The sequence below is a fragment of the Argiope bruennichi genome, chromosome X2 (assembly GCF_947563725.1).
Source record: "Argiope bruennichi chromosome X2, qqArgBrue1.1, whole genome shotgun sequence".
In the NCBI taxonomy this organism is placed as follows: Eukaryota; Metazoa; Arthropoda; class Arachnida; order Araneae; family Araneidae; genus Argiope; species Argiope bruennichi.
The window spans coordinates 128,850,027-128,868,418 of record NC_079163.1 but is presented as its reverse complement, the minus strand read 5'-3'; the positions used below and the strand labels follow the sequence as shown (position 1 = coordinate 128,868,418).

At 30.6% G+C, this 18,392-nt stretch overlaps 1 protein-coding gene across 3 annotated transcripts in view; it reads right to left on the bottom strand.

The window, feature by feature from the left end:
* The window catches only part of LOC129960791 (uncharacterized), a 148,263-nt gene that overhangs the window by 5,842 nt on the left and 124,029 nt on the right, over positions 1–18,392 (bottom strand). For all 3 annotated transcript variants that reach the window (XM_056074436.1, XM_056074439.1, XM_056074437.1), the window contains exon 2: positions 7,051–10,965. In XM_056074436.1, coding sequence (XP_055930411.1) covers positions 7,051–9,677 — 2,627 coding nt within the window. In that variant the 5' untranslated portion in view covers positions 9,678–10,965. The remainder of the gene's footprint in view (positions 1–7,050; positions 10,966–18,392) is intronic.

The window sequence follows — 18,392 nt, the reverse complement described above, 5'->3', positions numbered from 1 at the left end:
AATATAATTTTCTCGCATGAAACTTTGATTAAAAATGTTTGTCAAGACAGTTTTATTCAATTTATTGATAGAAAATTGACTTATTTCAAGAAGTTTTTTGGATTTCGCAGCAGTTCATTGTGCATTTATATTTATCATGCACTTGGCTCCATTGAAAAACATTCCAAAATTACTCAGTAGATGTAGTAGTGGGAAAGATTGCGATTTTTCATGTCCAGCCTTTAAAGCGGATCACAATCTCAAAACTTTAGTAAGAAGAGCCTCTTAACACATAAAATCTGCATTCATAGGTACCTATCACCAATTATAGGTAGATAATATTAATAGAAAATATTTAATGTATATAAAAAACACATTATTGGGAAAGAATTTTTTTACTTACTCCTAAACTTCTAAACTATATAAAAATTATAAAACAAAAAAATCTAAAGAGGCATAAAATTTTCTAATCAGAAAAATGCTTCATAAATGCGAAGAGATAATCAAAGGAAAAGAAAAAAAATCCATAAAATATATGATATTCAAAGGCTACATGTATGCAAATTTATTGTTTGGTTAATGCGCTAATCATGATCTACAGTATCCATTTCAAAATAGTATTTCTGTAACGGAATTTAAGTGTCGAAAGTGATAATGCACGAATGCATTCTTAAAATATATACCCAATTATAATACTCCATTTGCCGTTTTATCTAAATCAATATAAAATCCTTCATAGGCAATTTGGTGCAAAAAATAAGTGGGATATGCAAATACCTCGGGTGATCTAGAACAGAAACATCACCTCATTCACACTTAAGGACGCTTCGTCTAATTAGGTATTAGGGAAAACAGAACTGTCAAGGGAATAAACTAGTAAAAATAAGATGAGTCTGGATATTATTATTTGTTGGAACAATTGTAATTGCATTAGCAAATTCGTGAAGTAAGATAAAAAATGAGAACGTGTGAATAAATTACCCATACGTCATCCAATTAAGAGTACCTCTGCAATACAACCAACGCATTTTCTGTTCTGATGAAAATGTGAAACATATATAAAAATCTCACTGTAAGTATTTATTTCAATTGACATTTAGATGATGGTATCTTTAGGATTTACTTAAGAAATTAGGACTCTTTAGAAAGAGAAGGAAATTAATTGATAAAAAGAGGAAAATTGAAAGCAATTATCTTCGAAATAATTATTAAGTGATGAATAATTAGTCAACAATTTAATTTTTTTGACAAAAATCTTTGTTTTTAAAAGTGATAGAAAAAATTGAAAATGTGTTTACGAAATAAAATTTGTAATAAATGGCATAATAAAATAAATAAATCTGTTGAAATTATTCTATATTTAATCAAGATTAACTTAAATTTTTTCATGTAAGCAATCAACTGAAAAAAGATTATTTATTTCAATTTCCAAAAATCTTTTCACTTTATTTATATTCCTTAATTCCGAGAATATACACTTAATAATGCTTACATTAAAGTAATGAAAAACGCCTTTAAACAATACTTTATGCAATGCTAATAATTTTAAAAGAATGAAATAATAAAAAAATAAGTATCAGAAGGGCTTTTTTATTAGCCAAAAATAAGTTATCAGTTCAGAATTTTATAAAAATAAACAAAGAATTGAATGATTCTCTTGGAAATGAAAACATTAATAACAAAAACTAAGACGAAAAAAAAGTTTGATAAAAGAATATTTATTGAAAGCCACATTTTTCATTATATTTGGGAATTATTTTGATATATTTTCATATTTTGATTAAATTTATTTATATCTTTAAGATGATTTTTGAGGACTAAGTATCATCTTAAAAAATATATTTGGACAAAAAATTTGCAATAAAAGAAACATTTCTAAAAGTTAATACTATCCTTATAAATTCGTATAAAAAGTTTTTTGCTATTAAATTCCATTAAATAGTACAATATGTTAATTTTTTTGAAGAAAAAACCCTGACCTATAAATAATAAAGAAGGGTCTTTTATTGAAATTCTTATTAAAACTAATTTTGATTAAAAAATTTAATGACTAGAATATTAAATATTGCATTATGATATTATTTCATTTATTTCAGCGCATTGTGATGAGCATTTTTAATTTTACTAAGAGCGGTTCTTCTAATTTAGGGAAAAAAAATGAAAAATTTTAAATATTGAATCCTTTTCATGTTGTTGTTTCTTATGGCACTTGCCACGGACAAGCCCGCTGTTACGAAGATAGCGTTATTTTAGACTGAGGGGGAGCGTCTCTTGTTTTTATAAAAGCGCAAACTAGGGCCAAGAGTACGACTTTGCTACTCATGCCTCACTCATTCGTTTGCACAACGCCTTTTTACAGAAGGGCACATTCACACATCTCACAGAAGAACAACCACGCCCATAGCGGGACTCGAACCCGGGACGCCCAGATCACGGGAAAGCCGCGCTACCCATATGCCAGGACGCCGGCATCCTCTTCATTGATTGTTTGAAATCTCCTAACAAAATAATTGCATAAATTCTTGAGGATTCATTAAAAAATTCTTTAAATAAACCTTAAACGGCAAAGCTTCCTTTATAACATAATTTTTCTCGATATTCAAAGGACCGCGATGGCCTGTTGATGAGGTCAGGTTTCAGATTCGGGACTCGATTATACCAAAAAACCGTCGTGTAAGCGCTTCTGGTGCACGTTAAATCCATCGGGGTCATACTTCTTCCCGCTGATATGGCGTGGAAATTTAGAGAGGGAGTGCCAGCTCAGGTGTTATCCTCATCATTTGACCGTGGTTCAAAATTACGAGGTCCATCCCAAGATAGCCCTGGTGTTGCTTTAAAATAAGACTACTCTATATCGTAATCTATAAAGATTATCGTACTCTATAAAGAAATTCTGAAGCATTAAACTTGCTTTCGAATTTTTAATTTCATTTGTATTTCAGATATCAGAATTTTTATGCCTTGCCACTTTTCCATAAAAGTATTCCAAGCTTTGTTAAATTTTGAAATATTATAGAATGCCCTCGAATGGTATTTCAGGAACTTTCTTCGGAATCTGATTAAATACGATTATACATTTCCTTCCTCCCATTCTTTCCTCTTCCATCGTATAATGGAAATTCAGAAGTAAATTTCCAAAATTCCTTTTTATTTATTTTTAATACATAAACTACGATAAAAATGCATTTTTTACCCTTCCATTTTGCATAAAGAATAAGATATTGATTTCCTAAGAAAATGTTTAGCATAAACATACGAATGCGAAATCAGATTTAAAATCTGCATTTTATTATCCTTGAAAGTCGATTCGGTTGTATGAGTTAATAAAGTAAAAATTTAATCTCGGAAAACTTTGCATTTGTTTAAATTGGCATTCTTCTCTTGACTACACATTTCTTTTAAAATTAGTTTGAACACAGCTTTCATTTTAGTAATAATATGATATATTAATTAGTCTTAATTATGAACTAATTTAGCGAAATAGGAAAGATAAAGAATGGTTTAGTTTACGTTTCTATTACTCACCACCTTACGAATACTATTGGCATTCCACCCTGCTGGACACTAAAATTTCGCACAGTAAAGTCAATACCGCTGTTACGTTGTTTGTTAGGGGATGTTCATGTATTTTGTCTGATAAGTGGTAAAAGCACATAAGGTGCAACCAAAACAATTAATGTAATAAATTCAAGAGGTTCAGAAAGCAAAAAGAAGATTCGATAGTAAGAAATTAAAAAATTAATCTTATAAGAAAATAGACATTAGCTGGAACGTCCAAAGAAAATATAGCACAGTACAGTGCAGTTCCTGTAAACCTCCTTTAAACGATACATCAGTAAACTAGGACAGAACGTTGCATAAACTACACATGCTGGAGTGAAGTATGCTTAAGATTATAAATATATGGTAGGCTATAAGGAAGATTATTATAGGAGGTAATAAGGAAGGTTATTTATATTTAATTTTTGATAAAAGAAAAAAGACCGATTTTGAGTTGTATTAAATTAATTGTTAGAATTTTAAAGCAAAAAGAAAAGCAAGAAGAAAAGCAAAAAAAAAAAAAAAACTATATATAGGTGTATATATATATACACTCATGTCCAAAATTAAGGTCACAAACATAAAATCTGCGAAAAATGAAAAACTATTCGCTGTGCTGCCACGAAATTTGGCACAGAGGTACACTACAATGGAAGAAAGAACATATACACATAACAACATGGAAAAGATTTTAATTGGGAATTAAAAAACAGGTTATATCAAAAAGTGTTACATTATGAATTAGAGATAAAGCATTTATCTCGGGGAAAGCTTGTCTAATATGGAGTATGACCACCGTGCACTGCTATACAGGCTTCACAACGAGATTTCATACTATTTATGAGGGTGTCAATAAATGCTTGGGGCAACAAAGCCCATTCTTCCAAAAGCGCGGCTTTTAACTCTTGGAGGATATTAGGAGGGGGGTGTCACTGTGTAATGGCTCTTCCGAGACCATCAACATATTCATCAAACATATTCAACAGGATTGAGATCCGTAGACCTCAATTGCCAGTCCATACGTCGAATATCCTCTTCCTCAAGAAAATCATCAACGATCTCGGCTTTGTGTGGACACGCGTTATCGCATATAAACATAAAGTCTGGGCCAAAAGCATCTCGGAACAACCTCACATACGCTTCAAGGATCTCATCCCTATAGCGATGTGCATTGACAGTACCTGTATCGAAGACGTGCAGTGGTGTACGACTGCCCAACATTATGCCACGCCAGACACGGGTTCCTCTGCCATCAAATCTGTCGATTTCTTTTACGTAGGAGGGATGATTGCGAGCTCCTCGCTCTTTTCAGATGAAGATTCGACGAGTGTCTCTCTGTGTGGTAAATCTCGACTCATCACTGAAAAGAACACACCCCCATTCTTACTGTGCCCAAGACTGATGTGTTCGGCACCAGAACAACCGGGCTTTTCTGTTGGATGAAGTCAAAGGGACGGACTCAACTGGTCGCCGGGCATAAAGGGCCCTCTCTGCTAGACGTCTGTATACTATTTGTCTGGAAATTTTTATTCCAGACGTAGCAGCAAGGTCACGAGCAAGTTGAGGAGCCTAGCCATCGTGCGCTTAATACCAAATAGCGATCCTGTGCAGGCGTCGTTGCTCTGTGATAACCTTGGCCGGCCTTCCTGGTTACAGTACCACTTGTTTGGAATTGATTCCACAACCTGAATACCACTTTCGGTGCCACTTGTAACCATCGAGCCACCTCCGCCTGAGACTGTCCTGCTTCAAGCCTGCCAACGGCTCTCCATCTCAAGATATCGTCTAAACGATTATGAGAACTCATTCTCACTGGAAACAGGTTAAATGTTTTGTTTTAATGCAATATTTACAAAATTGCAGCAAAACTCCCAGATGCCTAAACGGTCTAATTTCAGTAGTTCCTCAAAAACTAAGGCTAAAAAACATTTTCTTCCCACAACAAAGGTTAATATCATGTTATCGGTCCTTCACAATATACAAAATATAATTTGTTTAAATTTTACTGGTAGCTATTTAGGATTACTTTGAAAAACATTTTTCTGACCTTAATTTTCGACATGAGTGTATATATAAATGGTAGTATATATATATATATATAGTAGTATATTTTTATAAAGTTGTATTTATGGTATGCAATACAAATGAACATTTAAATATAATATCATTTCATAAAATAATATTCAATCAGAAATACTTAATAAGGTTTTATTAAGTACTGTATTGTATTATACATATTATGAATAAAACTGTATTCGACTTTGACCAAGTTTTTATTCTTTTCTCTAGGTTAAAATCAAGTTGCAGAAAATACGAGGGCAAAAGGACATTTGTGCATGAACATTTTAAAATAGCAAACTGATAATAATAATATTAAAATAAAAATATACACAACAACAATACAACAAAAAATTATTCTTATAATATATGCAATGACAAGCAATTAATTTCAAAAATTTTATTTATTCAAAATTGTCAAATCATGAACTCAGTCCGATCTCCTCTATTCATATGCCATGCGCTTGATGTAATTAAATAATGTTATTTTAAATATAATTTCAATCTAATTAGTAATTTACCTGTTAACTTTTTTTTGTTTCACTTACCTATTAACCCACATAGTTTCAATCTAATTACTAATTTATCTGTTAACTTTTTTTTGTTTCACTCACCTGTTTACCCACATATATTATCGCTTTTAATATATAAAACCGCAAAGTTTTTATCCTTTTAAGAACTTAAGATACGAACTGAACTTAATTCAAAATGCAAAATAAATAAATAAACTGAATTACTGTAATATATTGAACTTATTTATATAATTAATATCCTGTAGGTAGATTTGTTTAAAACAATGAAATTTGTAACTTCCGAACTCTGAAATTTTGGTTGCAGAAGGAAGGATTTCTTTTCTTTAAAATTTTGGTGAATATTTTACTAATATGACTAATAAATCCAAGGGGCTGCATATAAGTTTAAATTTCATAATTTCTACTATTAACTCTACTAACAACATAAAACATAGTAATTTAGAGCATTTTTCTAAATGGAAATATATGCCCATCTCTATGCTGATGTTCAAATTAAGTGTTCGACCACTATTAGGGTGAATATATTGTATTCATTTCGGAGCAAATGAAAGTATACAGCATGCAAGCGAAATCTTGAAAAGGGATTGTTGTTTTTTCTGTATTTAAAATGAAAATGTTTTTAACATTTTAATATTCTATATCTTAATAAAAAAAATTCTGTTTGTGAACTATTGTTTTAAAAAAGTGTTCGTTCTGTCTATTTAACAATCATTACGTTAACAATCATTCTTAATACAAAAAAGTGTTTAAGAATTTCTTAATAATTCTTCAAAAAATATTTTACGTGGAAAGCAGTATCTCAGTAACTCTAAAAATTAGCAGATTTGGTCACAGAAAGAAACTTATTTAAAAATTCATCATAAATGTTTACCATTCAGTCTGAATTATCTTTCTTGTAGAAATATTACTTTCAATTTTTGAAAATATTGAATACATTTACCTGTAATAGGAAAGCAGGGAAAGAGCGCTTGCATGATTAGTGTGTCTTCCAGTGCATGGCAAAGTTCTCATTGGAAGATTTGCATCTACTTCAGTAAGAGGTGTGCGGAATGTTGGCAGGGAATTTGTTTGGAGACGTCTTGAACTTGCAACAGCATTGAAATCTGTTCTCCGAAGGCCTTGAGGATTAGCATAATTGTCTGAATGGGCTTCAAAGTCTACAACTTCTTCTTTTCGAAAGCATTCGGCGAAAGAACTGCATGGGAACCACATGAGGATGCTACAAAATCTGTTGTCACCAATTTCAAAGTGTTTCAAAGGTTGAGTTGCAACAAAAGACATGGTTGCGCAAAACAATAATTCAAGTATTCTGCAGGAAAGCTGATATCCCCACCAAAACCACGGATTAGGAACGTCCATCTTTGGAAAAAGTCCCCGAAGAAATATCATTGCATATGGCGACAAGAAAAACAATAAAATTTGGATAAAAGAGCTCACTAGAACTAACTTGACGGCAAGACCAAGTGTTGGTTTTGGAAGTTTCTTGGGAAGTTGAGCACCATCTATATGCAGTTTTGTGAAAGTGAGACGAATCATTTCTCCTTGCTTCCTTAAAGCTCTGTGATGCAACCTTTTGAATGTAAAAAAGTAGCAAATTGATGAAAGACTTGAACATGATATTATTATCAAATAGCACACTAAGAGGACCGTACTGGAGACATAAAAATTGCTAATGGCAATTTCAACTGTCACGAAAAGTGAGAAGATAAATATGATTAGCAGTGCTAAAACAGATGGCCTTTGAAATTTTTCTGTGAGGAATTGAGTGTTCGTAAAATTCAGCAGTGCTAGAAACAAAATGCAGAAACAGGATGTTAAGCATGGTAACGTTATCTTCTGCAATATTTGCGATACAAAAACAGGATACTTTCCTGTAAGATTGTAAGGATCATACAAGAGATATAAAGCTCTTAATAAGCATGTTACACATATCAGTAAGTTGGTAGTTGTATAATAACCAGTAGCTAATAATGTCACAAATGTTTTTATTCTTAGTAAACTAATGAAAGAATAAAAAGCAATGATGGCGAATGATATTCCAATTATGTAACAATGACAGTCCCATGCTATTCCCCAAATCTCTCTTGCATGGTTCCATTCTTCACCAGTATTTGCAGACTGAAATGATGGAGATTCCACTATCTCATTTGGACCTTGATAGTCGGATTTTGTCTCATCTTTATCTTTATTAAATTTCTCAATTTCTTTCGGTACATTAGGGCCTCGAAACGGTGGATCATTCATATGGGAATCCGGAGTAGTAACAACTGATGATACTGTTGTTGGAGATATAGTTTTTAATAATTCATCACTATGAGTTTTACTACCATCATTAAAAAGCTTGATACCATATCCTTCACTACTCTCTGGAAATGCATCACTAGTCGAAGTAATTTTCTCATAAGCTCCATCTTGTTGCATTGGGAAGTGGTTTGCAGCCAATTCTTTTATACTTTGAGAATGATTCGATAGAAAATTTGGAGATTCTGAAGAATTGGAAAATATATTATGATTTTCTTTACTACTAATAGTTTTGGGGTTTTGAGTGGTTGTCAAATTGTTTCGATTTATGGTGATGCTAGCAGAAGTTGTCAGTGTCTGAAGACTTTTAATGGAATTGGAACTGGTGCTTGCAACATTCATTTCATCTCTCGAGAAATTTGTGTTTAAAGGTTTATCTGTTCTATATCTGTCTTCATTCGACGCAATAATAACCTCATCTGATCTTTCTATAGGGAGTTTATCTGGTTTCTTTACTCTAGTCATATTACTACCTTTAATTGGTGTTTGCAAGTTTCTTTTGCTAGACTCTGTTATTTCAACATGAATATCACTTTTATTACTACCGAATTCTTTTTCAGGGACGAATACATTATCAGCGGATGGCGTCACATTGAAGGAAGGCGGCATTTCTAAATCACCTCCTTTTTCGCCATTCTGAATGTTTTCTTTCCCATTTTCTCCATTCAGCGATGATTCTTCAAAGTTTCGTATGTGTGAAAGCTCGGCAGTGTCATTTATGGTAAGATCAGTTTTCTCTTTCGGCGCTGCTGCAGCAGCTTTATGGAAATAATCATGATCATATACAAGTGTGCCATTTTCAACCCCATTTCCCGTTAGCTTCGTGTGCAGGTCTCTGTGGCCTCTAGAGTGAGACACGTGCGTCATCTTATCACCGTTTCCCCCATTACCATGGGGAGGGACATTCATATTTGTTGGTGCGGGGACATTTCTCCCTTTCAGTGTAGACGGGAAATTCATAACTCTTCGTCCGACAAAGGCTTTACTTTCCACATTACCACCTCCAGGACTTACCGATGATCGAACACCACCAAATACCCTCCCCAAATCTACTGCAGTCGTGATAGGGTGTCTCGATCGAGATTCAATCGATTTCTTGAAGTTGCGAAAAATTAGAGGACTTATCCTGAAACTCTCTCCGGAAGACTGGGTGGGAAGATCCCGGACTGGAATTTGCAGGTGGGCCTCTTTTTGTGGGAAAGGAGGAGAAGGGGCACCGATCGTTACAGTCACCCACGTAATCAATAACAAAGCGGGAAACAGCATTCTTCAGGAATTACACTTTCATTCTGAGGGGGCTGGTGACCGAGGTACTTAGTGAATCAATTAAACCATCCAGACAGCAGCATTCTTTTCCAACTTTACGCTCGTCCCCCTCCGAAAGCAATTTATTCAAATTCCTTTCTTGCCATTTCAACAGTTGATTCGATGCAAGAGCTTAGGAAAATACTTTTCGGACATTTTTCGAATCATATTCTAGAAACCTCTTCTTTGTTTCTTTTTAAGCTATTTGCATGATTTATAGTCTTTTCATAATGAAGAAACTCTAGTTTATTCATGGGAAGAATATTATCTTTTTTTGTTTCGTTTTATCTTTGCATTTCATTAAAGCTTACAGAATGATTTTTCCTTTTTTTGAATTACTTGCTTAGTGCATTACTTGATGACATCATTCGATCTTCTAATCTTCAATTCACGTTTCCACTAGGGTAAATAGTTTTTTTTAAAGTTTTCTAAAAAGTCATTTTCAAATTTTTATTTTGGAAATTCTATCATTCTTCGATGCATGTAATAAATAAGTAATTTATCCTGAAATTTATGACAGGGACCAGTTAACACGCATAAAATTAAAAACAAACATTTATAAACTGCTAATAATTCCCATAAAACTTTCGAATACTGTTCCCTTTGATATTTCTCTTACAACTTAGTATAACAAATACAGCATGCTTTCTTGAAATATCTGAATTTCTTTTTACGTTTGCATGTATTTCTGAAATATTCACAAATGCTCATCTCAATTTTTCACTTTCACAAGTAACTTTGACAAATGGAAATAATTTCTTTTTATGCAAACAAATTTTAAAAGTCTGACATTTTAGGGGATTTCTTAAAATATTCTTTGCTGTTATAAGTCTTTTAATTTTTATGGTGGATCACAATACTTAACTTACGACAGATACTCATGATAAATTGCAGAAGACATGAGCTTCATAACCATGTTCTTCATACTTTTCTCTACGTTGAGGCTTCATGGATCATTACCACCCGTAACATTTTTCTTCTTTAGTTATGATTTAGTTCTTTCCAAAAAAAATCAGAGCTTTCGAAAATTTCAGAAAAGAAAAGTACTTTTAAGCTGGATTTATTCAAACGTCGAGCAAGAGTATCTTGTGTTTGGTGTCCCAGCGGAAATTTTGTTCCTGTTTTATTTTACCTGTTAGGTCCTAATAAATAAAGAATGGAGTCTCCTATATTTTTTTAAGCTTTCATCTTCCCGCTTCAAAGCATTTTTACAGCAAATCAAAATTTGTGTTTTCGATACTGGAGAAACCTGAAAAAGAAAGAAAATGGAATATTTTCTTTGTAAGAGGTCTGACAAAATATTAACTTGGAATGTAAAAATAAATAACACTTTAATAAAAATAGATAATATTGGATTCATATTTAGATTAAACAATTAATAATAAATTAGTTTACCAGTTTATAATGCTTGATATTAATAATTAAAAGTGAAATGTAATAAAAGACCAAAAACATATCTCCTCCTTCCAGAGAGATAAAATATGTCTGGACTTTCCAGAGATATTTTTTTAGATTATTTCATGCAAAATTAATCTAATAACAGATACGTAACAAACTAAACTGACCAAACTACCTAAGGTTTCAATCTTCATTTTGTAATCACTAAAATTTGTGGCCCTTGAAAAATGAACGATACATTCGAAAAATAAATGGCTCAGAATATTTCATGTGTGTACTTGATTTAACGTGTGAATGTTAATTGACTCCATTGTCATAAATAGTGCTAGGAGATTTTTTTTTGTCTGAAGAAAGTATTAAAGCTTAAAAATTATTTATCTGAAAAAATATTATTTAAGAGAAGCCAATAAAATTAATAAAATATAATTAAATTAATAAAATACAAATTCTAAATTCCTGATTTTTTTTTCCTTTTTAATTATTAATCTTATTAACATGTATATTCTTTATCTCAAAAAGCACAATTAAAAGCACAAAATAATTATTTCTTTTGTAAATTTTATATTCATGATTTACTTTGTTCTTTAAATATTAATCTTAGTAATAATTTATTTTATTTTTTAGCAAAGCTGAAGGATTTTAAACATATCATTCAAACCTTTTGCTCTAATAATATTAATCACATCATTGAAAAGATGCAACTTTTGTAATATATTTCAGTTATCTTTTTTTCAAATACTTTCGAATTCGTTATTAAATTATTCGAGCATTAAATTAATACTCTGTTCTCTAAGAATGAATAGCTTTTAAATTACTATATTTACTATCTTTCAATTTTGTTACATATTTCTGAGAAAACTTTCATTTCTCCTAAGTTTAAGAGTATTCCAAAATTAAACCATTTAATAAAAAAATATGGCTTTATATCAATTTAAAGATCACTATCTGCTTTCATGTGTTACTTTTCTAAAATACTTGAGCTGTATTTTTTAAAGCAAAATAGGTTGATATTTAAAGAAGATATTTTCAAGATCTAAACGTTTATAGGTAATTCTTTTTGATAGTTTTTAGTATTTTATTCAATGTAAATTAAATGTTTATAGGTATTTGTTTTAGTATTTTTATTAAATGATCAAAAATTGTCTTGCAAAGCATTGATTAAAATTATTAACTCTTTATAACTGTAGATGATGAACGAACCTTTCAGATGAGTCACTTTTTATTCTCAATAGTGTTCATGTCTTATTTAGAGATCTGAACCTTAGAATTGTATTGTTCTTTTGTTTTTATTTGTTTTTCTGTTTACTCTTATATTTGACGTATTTTAAATGGTTAGAATTCAAATAATATTGGCTTCTTAATATTGCCCCATTGAAAAAAAAGCACTCGACTCTCCATGGCCGAATGATCATAGCACTGCTCTCATAATCAAGAGATCGTAAGTTTGAATCCCGCGAGAGACAATGCGATTCACATTTTGTGTAAATATTTAATTCCTTGATTTTATGTTTTCCTTTATTTCATGTTCCAGCAGATTCTGTACCTTTCTTTAGTTTACCATATAAGTGTTCTGGACTTTTCTTACTGTCTCCAGAAAAGTATTCTGGAACTTTCCCTGTTAGTATAAAAGCAGAAGATCTGTCAGTCACTGTGTTCTGAGTTCAGAGTTGAGTTAATAAATGGGTTTAGCTCTACTTCTTGTGTGTGTGTCATTGCGTTCCACACTAAAGTACTTACGTGACAATATAAAGAAAATAGTAATTTATTTGGAATGAAAGTTTCACTCTTATTCATATTTGTCACTTCTTAAGAAATCACAAAGTTTAAATATTTTAGAAATCAAAAAGATGAGGCGTTGGAACATTAATTGTTTTAGCTAAGTTAAAAACGATAATCACCTGAAATCTTATGGACCAGTGTAAAAAAAGAGATAGCACATCACAATCTATGATAACTTACATTTCTTACAGCCCTATATATACGTGTGTATCACTCTCAAGCTAAATAAAATAATGAGGTTATGTTGTGTATAAAGATTAATTAATTGAATTATTTAAAATCATGAGTTTGCTTTTAATTATTTGTCTACTTTATTATTTTTCAAAAATGACAAAATTTTCGCATATTTCACAGAAAAAAAAGATTTGCTTTGAGAGATTGGTTCAGCTGAAATAGTAATAAAAAAGGTTCTACATTCCGCAGAAAATAGTTTATGTCTGTTAAAAGAAGAAGGACAAATCAACTCTTTCTCAGTCTCTGGCTGACTCATTTGAAAAGTCATTATATATTTATACTTTGCATTTGCTTACATTAAATAAAATGATTCAAGTTGCGCAATGAGTCGACTCATTATTTTTTTTAAATAACGGTTTATTTTTTTCCTTCAATAAGTAAAGTAAAAAAGTTCTGAAAAAAGTAAATGCATTTTTAAACACTTCACTAGGGGGAAATATCTAATATTCTAACATTCATTTCTTCAAAGTAAAAAACGAAAAGAGTTTCAACGCTTCGAAGAACTGATGGGGATTAAATGGAATAATCGGTAAGTTATTTTTTTAATTATTTTAATTCTTATGCTCAGACATCTTCAATATTTATTTTTAAAAACTATACAGTTTTATCATTTTACAAAAGGAAAAGATCTAAATTTTTAAGACTTTTTAGCAACATTGTAAACAATAAAAAAATTTCGCAGAAAGTCTTAAAAATTGGACAGAGAAGAATGAAATTAAGTTACATGATCATTTCCTTCCTAAAGAGTATGAAAAATAACTATACATTTCTACTGACATATACCTACATAAATATGTCGGATATGTATAGTCATTCGTTTATACTCAATAAAAATATTAGGTTATGTTGTAGACATTGAATAATAGTTGAATCATTTAGATACAAGAGTTTACTTTTTATTTTCTATAATTTTCACTATTGTTTTTTTTTTTTAAAATAACGCAGTTTTGGCACATTTTAGAGGGTGATAAGACCTAGTTTTTTAAAATTCGTTTATTTAGAGGGCATTGTAAACAAAAAAGTTTAAAAAATAGTTTCTGCTTTCCACAGAAAATCTAGTGCGGGAAAGAAGAAAATAAGTCACATTCTCATTCCCTTGCTTACGGGTATGGGAAATAGCTATACATTTCCGCTATTAAGTATGACATGTATCATTTTCAGGAACGCTGATCTTAAGAAGTTTTCAGAGAGGATTTTTTTTCTTTTTCTTACGGAAACATTTCTTTTAGAAAAGAAATGCGTAAAAAGTGCTTTTCTTTCCTCCGAACACTTACAATAGCAATGGGCTAGATGGATGCATTTTCCACTTCTCAGAAATTGAAATTTTGCTGAGATGCATATTGAAAGCAGCAGTATTTGTGATTTCAGAGTCGGTAAGAAATGTTGAGAGCTCTAAAGTCAAAGCATCAAAGTCGGAATGAAAATCTATCAGCTATAAGTTTGTTTATGTGTCGTTCATTTCATAAGTGTCTAGCTTGACATAAAAAGTAATTTTTATTAATATTTATCAACTTCAGTAGAGGCTCTTTGTAGGAAAGAAATGGATATTTAGCATTTTCAAAAATAAAAAAGTAATTATATAATAGATTGTTATGTAGCATTGAATATTTTTTACTCTCTCTCACATATAAAGGGAAAATAGAAATCGTCGAAAATTTTAACTCGAGATTTTGACCAATCTCCACTTTTTAGTCCGCTGAGTCCGAAAAACATATTTTTGGAACTATGTCTGTATGTGAATATGATAATTCAATAAATGATTTTGAGCTATAGAGAAGAAACTTTGCATACGGTTTCCATTCCAAATTTGGAGATTTTTTTAAAAAATTTGAACGAAATTTATCGAAAGGAAATCTATCTGTCCTGTCACCTGTATATAATAGCAAATAACAGTAATATAACAGTTCGATAACAACATAAAATTTAAATAATAAAATAAAAATAAAATTTAAATAAATAAAATTTGGTATAATGATTTAACATCTAAAATATAGATGTTTGTCAAATTTGGAACAAAATCGATATTGACTATTTTTCTGTCTGTGCATTAAGAAGCGTATAAACGAGATAATTAAAAAACACAATGTTTTAATTCTATGAAATAACTATAAATTAGAACGTCTTCTATGAAGAACTATAAATTAGAAGATTTTGATAAAAATGCCGGACAGAATTGAAAATCTTCACATTTAAGTCTGGTTTCTACATCCGTGCTTTTAACGATCTATTATTGGCCCAATCAAGATTAGGATGAGAAAAGATTAAGAAACGAACTATTAAATTGTTATTTAGATTAACAAAAAATTTAAGAATGAAGGATTAATGGAAGGAAATTATTGACTAACATGGGAATTTTTAATGATTTCTATCTGGGTGAACTGTTCTCGAAGATTGATCTACTTGGGAACTTAAAGTTTAAAAGCATAAAAAGTGATTATGCAAAGTTCATTTTTCTTGTGGAATTCAGTGAAAAAATTTATTTAAAATATATACTCGTGAATAAAATAAAGACAGAGATAAATTAAATAGTGCTGCGTAATTACATTGAGGTAATCAAGATTGTGAGATAATTATAAACTAAAATGAAATGTAGATTATTAAAAAAAATCAGGCTAGGTAATACATCAAATCGCATTCATTTACATTTTAAAGCTAAATAAAGAAAATACATCAAATGTTAATAAATCTAAATGCAATCAAAAATTTGTTTCATACATTTTCATATATCTCGTTGATTTTTCATGCACCACATAAAATTTGATTCAGAAAAATTGTGATCTACCAACGCAACACCTTCATTTTACAAATATTTGATAAGAATAAAACAGGGAAGAAAACTGATGCACGAAAACCAAAATGAAAATTTTCCTTCTCACTGAGATATGAATAATTCTTTCAAGTCATCAATGTCACAACAGGATCTCGCTTAAAACTTCTACGAGGTGCTATTTAAACATTATATTTAATTCACAAGGTAAGCTCATTAAAAAATCATGACAACACGTATTATCATTTTACTACTCAATTATTAATATCAATACACGTTACTAAATGTATGACTATTTCTACCCCCCTCATCTCGGTGTCTTTTCTTTTCATTTTTAAATGTACATTTCCTTCATTTCACTTGTTTCGTGTTTATTAAGCTGAAAATTTAAATTTATTTATTGCTAGGTTTGGAACAGAAATTTTTAAGATTTTTGTTTGATAAATAAGAATTTATTAAGAATTTCGTATAGAACAATATTAATTAAACATTTTAAAAATCTAATACGCAAAAAATGCATAAATGGGCTTCAAGTTTTTTTATATTTCAAATTCCGTTGCGATTTTTTATTTGAATTTTCAAAAGTGATGCAGAATTGCTTATGTAAGTTGATTTTATTCCTTCAAAATCGTCTTCGATATTCTTTGCAATTTTTTTTATTTCTTAGCTTCAAACAACCTGAAAAACTACAAAAACTGTCACCTCATCTACAGAAAAAGTAAATACACCTATTTCTAAACTTGCGGTTATTTTACTTTTGTAGTTGAAATTAACGTTCTACAAAGTATTTTTATTTTTATCATGTATTTAACAAGGAAAAGAAATTTTAATTTTGATTCTTTTTAAAAATTTATTTAGAAATTCATTTGACATAATGACACAAACTTTTATATAAAACTAAGAGAATAACTCTGTTTATACATTTAATAATTAAATTAAAAATTTCTAGGCAACTTTCCTGGATAACGCATTTTATTCCTATAGATAATTTATTTCATAAATATTCCAATAATCAGTTTTTTATGATATTTTTCTATTTATCAAGGAGTTCTCTTATGGAGACTACTTTTAAACTCTAATTAGATTCAATTTTCAGAAATAAATATTTTTTTCCGAGGTTATTTTGGGGGGAGGGGGGTTAAAAAGACTCTTGAGTGGCCTCTGTGCTTTTTTGTCACTCAGTAGAATTTGAATTTTCGTAATATATTTTCTGACAAGTAATTTCAATTTAATCACAACTTATTCAAGATATTTATTTTCTCAAGGTAAATACAAAACATTTTTCAAATGCAAAATTTGCAAAATAATTGTTTTAATAAAACAATATTAATCAAATCAAATTAAGCAAATAAATGCTGAATTTCTTATTTTCCTATTACAGGAAAGTAATCTGGAATCTATTTTGTTGAACTAAAAATAACACAACTCCTTCCTTTTTTCAACTACACAACGAAGAAACTTCGCTTAAAAATAAAACTATCCAGCAAAATCTTCTTTTATAAAAGGGCTCTCTGATAGATATGCACACAAATTATTTCAAGTCATTCGAATCTGAATTGTCCGTAAACTGTATTATGCCATCGCCTGTAAGTTTGTTATATGTCGTTTTAGGAAGTTTACGACCTGGCCAGATAAGAAGACGAACATCCAACAACCCTACTTTGAAGACCGCCGGTGAGGTAAAACAGGAAAGTAAGTGTTTAAGTTATTCAAGAGCAAAGGAAGAGCCAACTCAGGCGTATTTATCTGTCTCTGACAGTGCCTTGAATTTAAAGGAATGTCCTGTCTTTGTGTGATTTCTTCGCTCGTCTGACTTTAATGCCCTGTTAGGGAAAGGCTTCGACAAAGGCAAGCCTTTTCCGTCAGTAAAATTCCGTGTTAACGCTACCAAGCGACGAACGAAATCCGGGCAAAATTTTAAAATTGGACTAGTTCCTGTTTGCCGAGCTGATGTTATTGCAGCCGTAATAGGGAAAGAGGGGGAAGTTAAAAAGGAGTGTCTTGAGTTTCTGTTGAAGAAATAGCTGGCGTAGTCGGTAGCATTGGACTTTGTCGATGTAATAAAAGAGGACAAAACTTTTGAGACTGCTCGACTCGCTGAAATTGGTTCTTTATAGAACAAAGAAGGCTTTCTAGTTTAAGGTCATTATTTTATGAGGTTTTGCATTGGATGCGATTTGGTTATAGAAGTGTAACTTGTTTGTTCTTTAAATATTTGAAAATCAGTCGTACGTTTGAAAATATTTGAGAATTGAATAAATAGCGCCTATATGGGCATTCCGACATCATTATTTTACATTTTCTTTGTTAATTCCAATTTAATCTAAAATGTTGGTTAATTTTGAGATGTGTATACCTCACGTAAAAAAGAAAGTGTAATGCATTTATTTTTCTAAAGATATCTCATGATAAAAGGAATGCATTTGGAATGGAGTTTAAAATTCTTTGAAAAATTAACGATAAACTCAAAAAGGTGTTTGAAGTATTTAATTTTAACT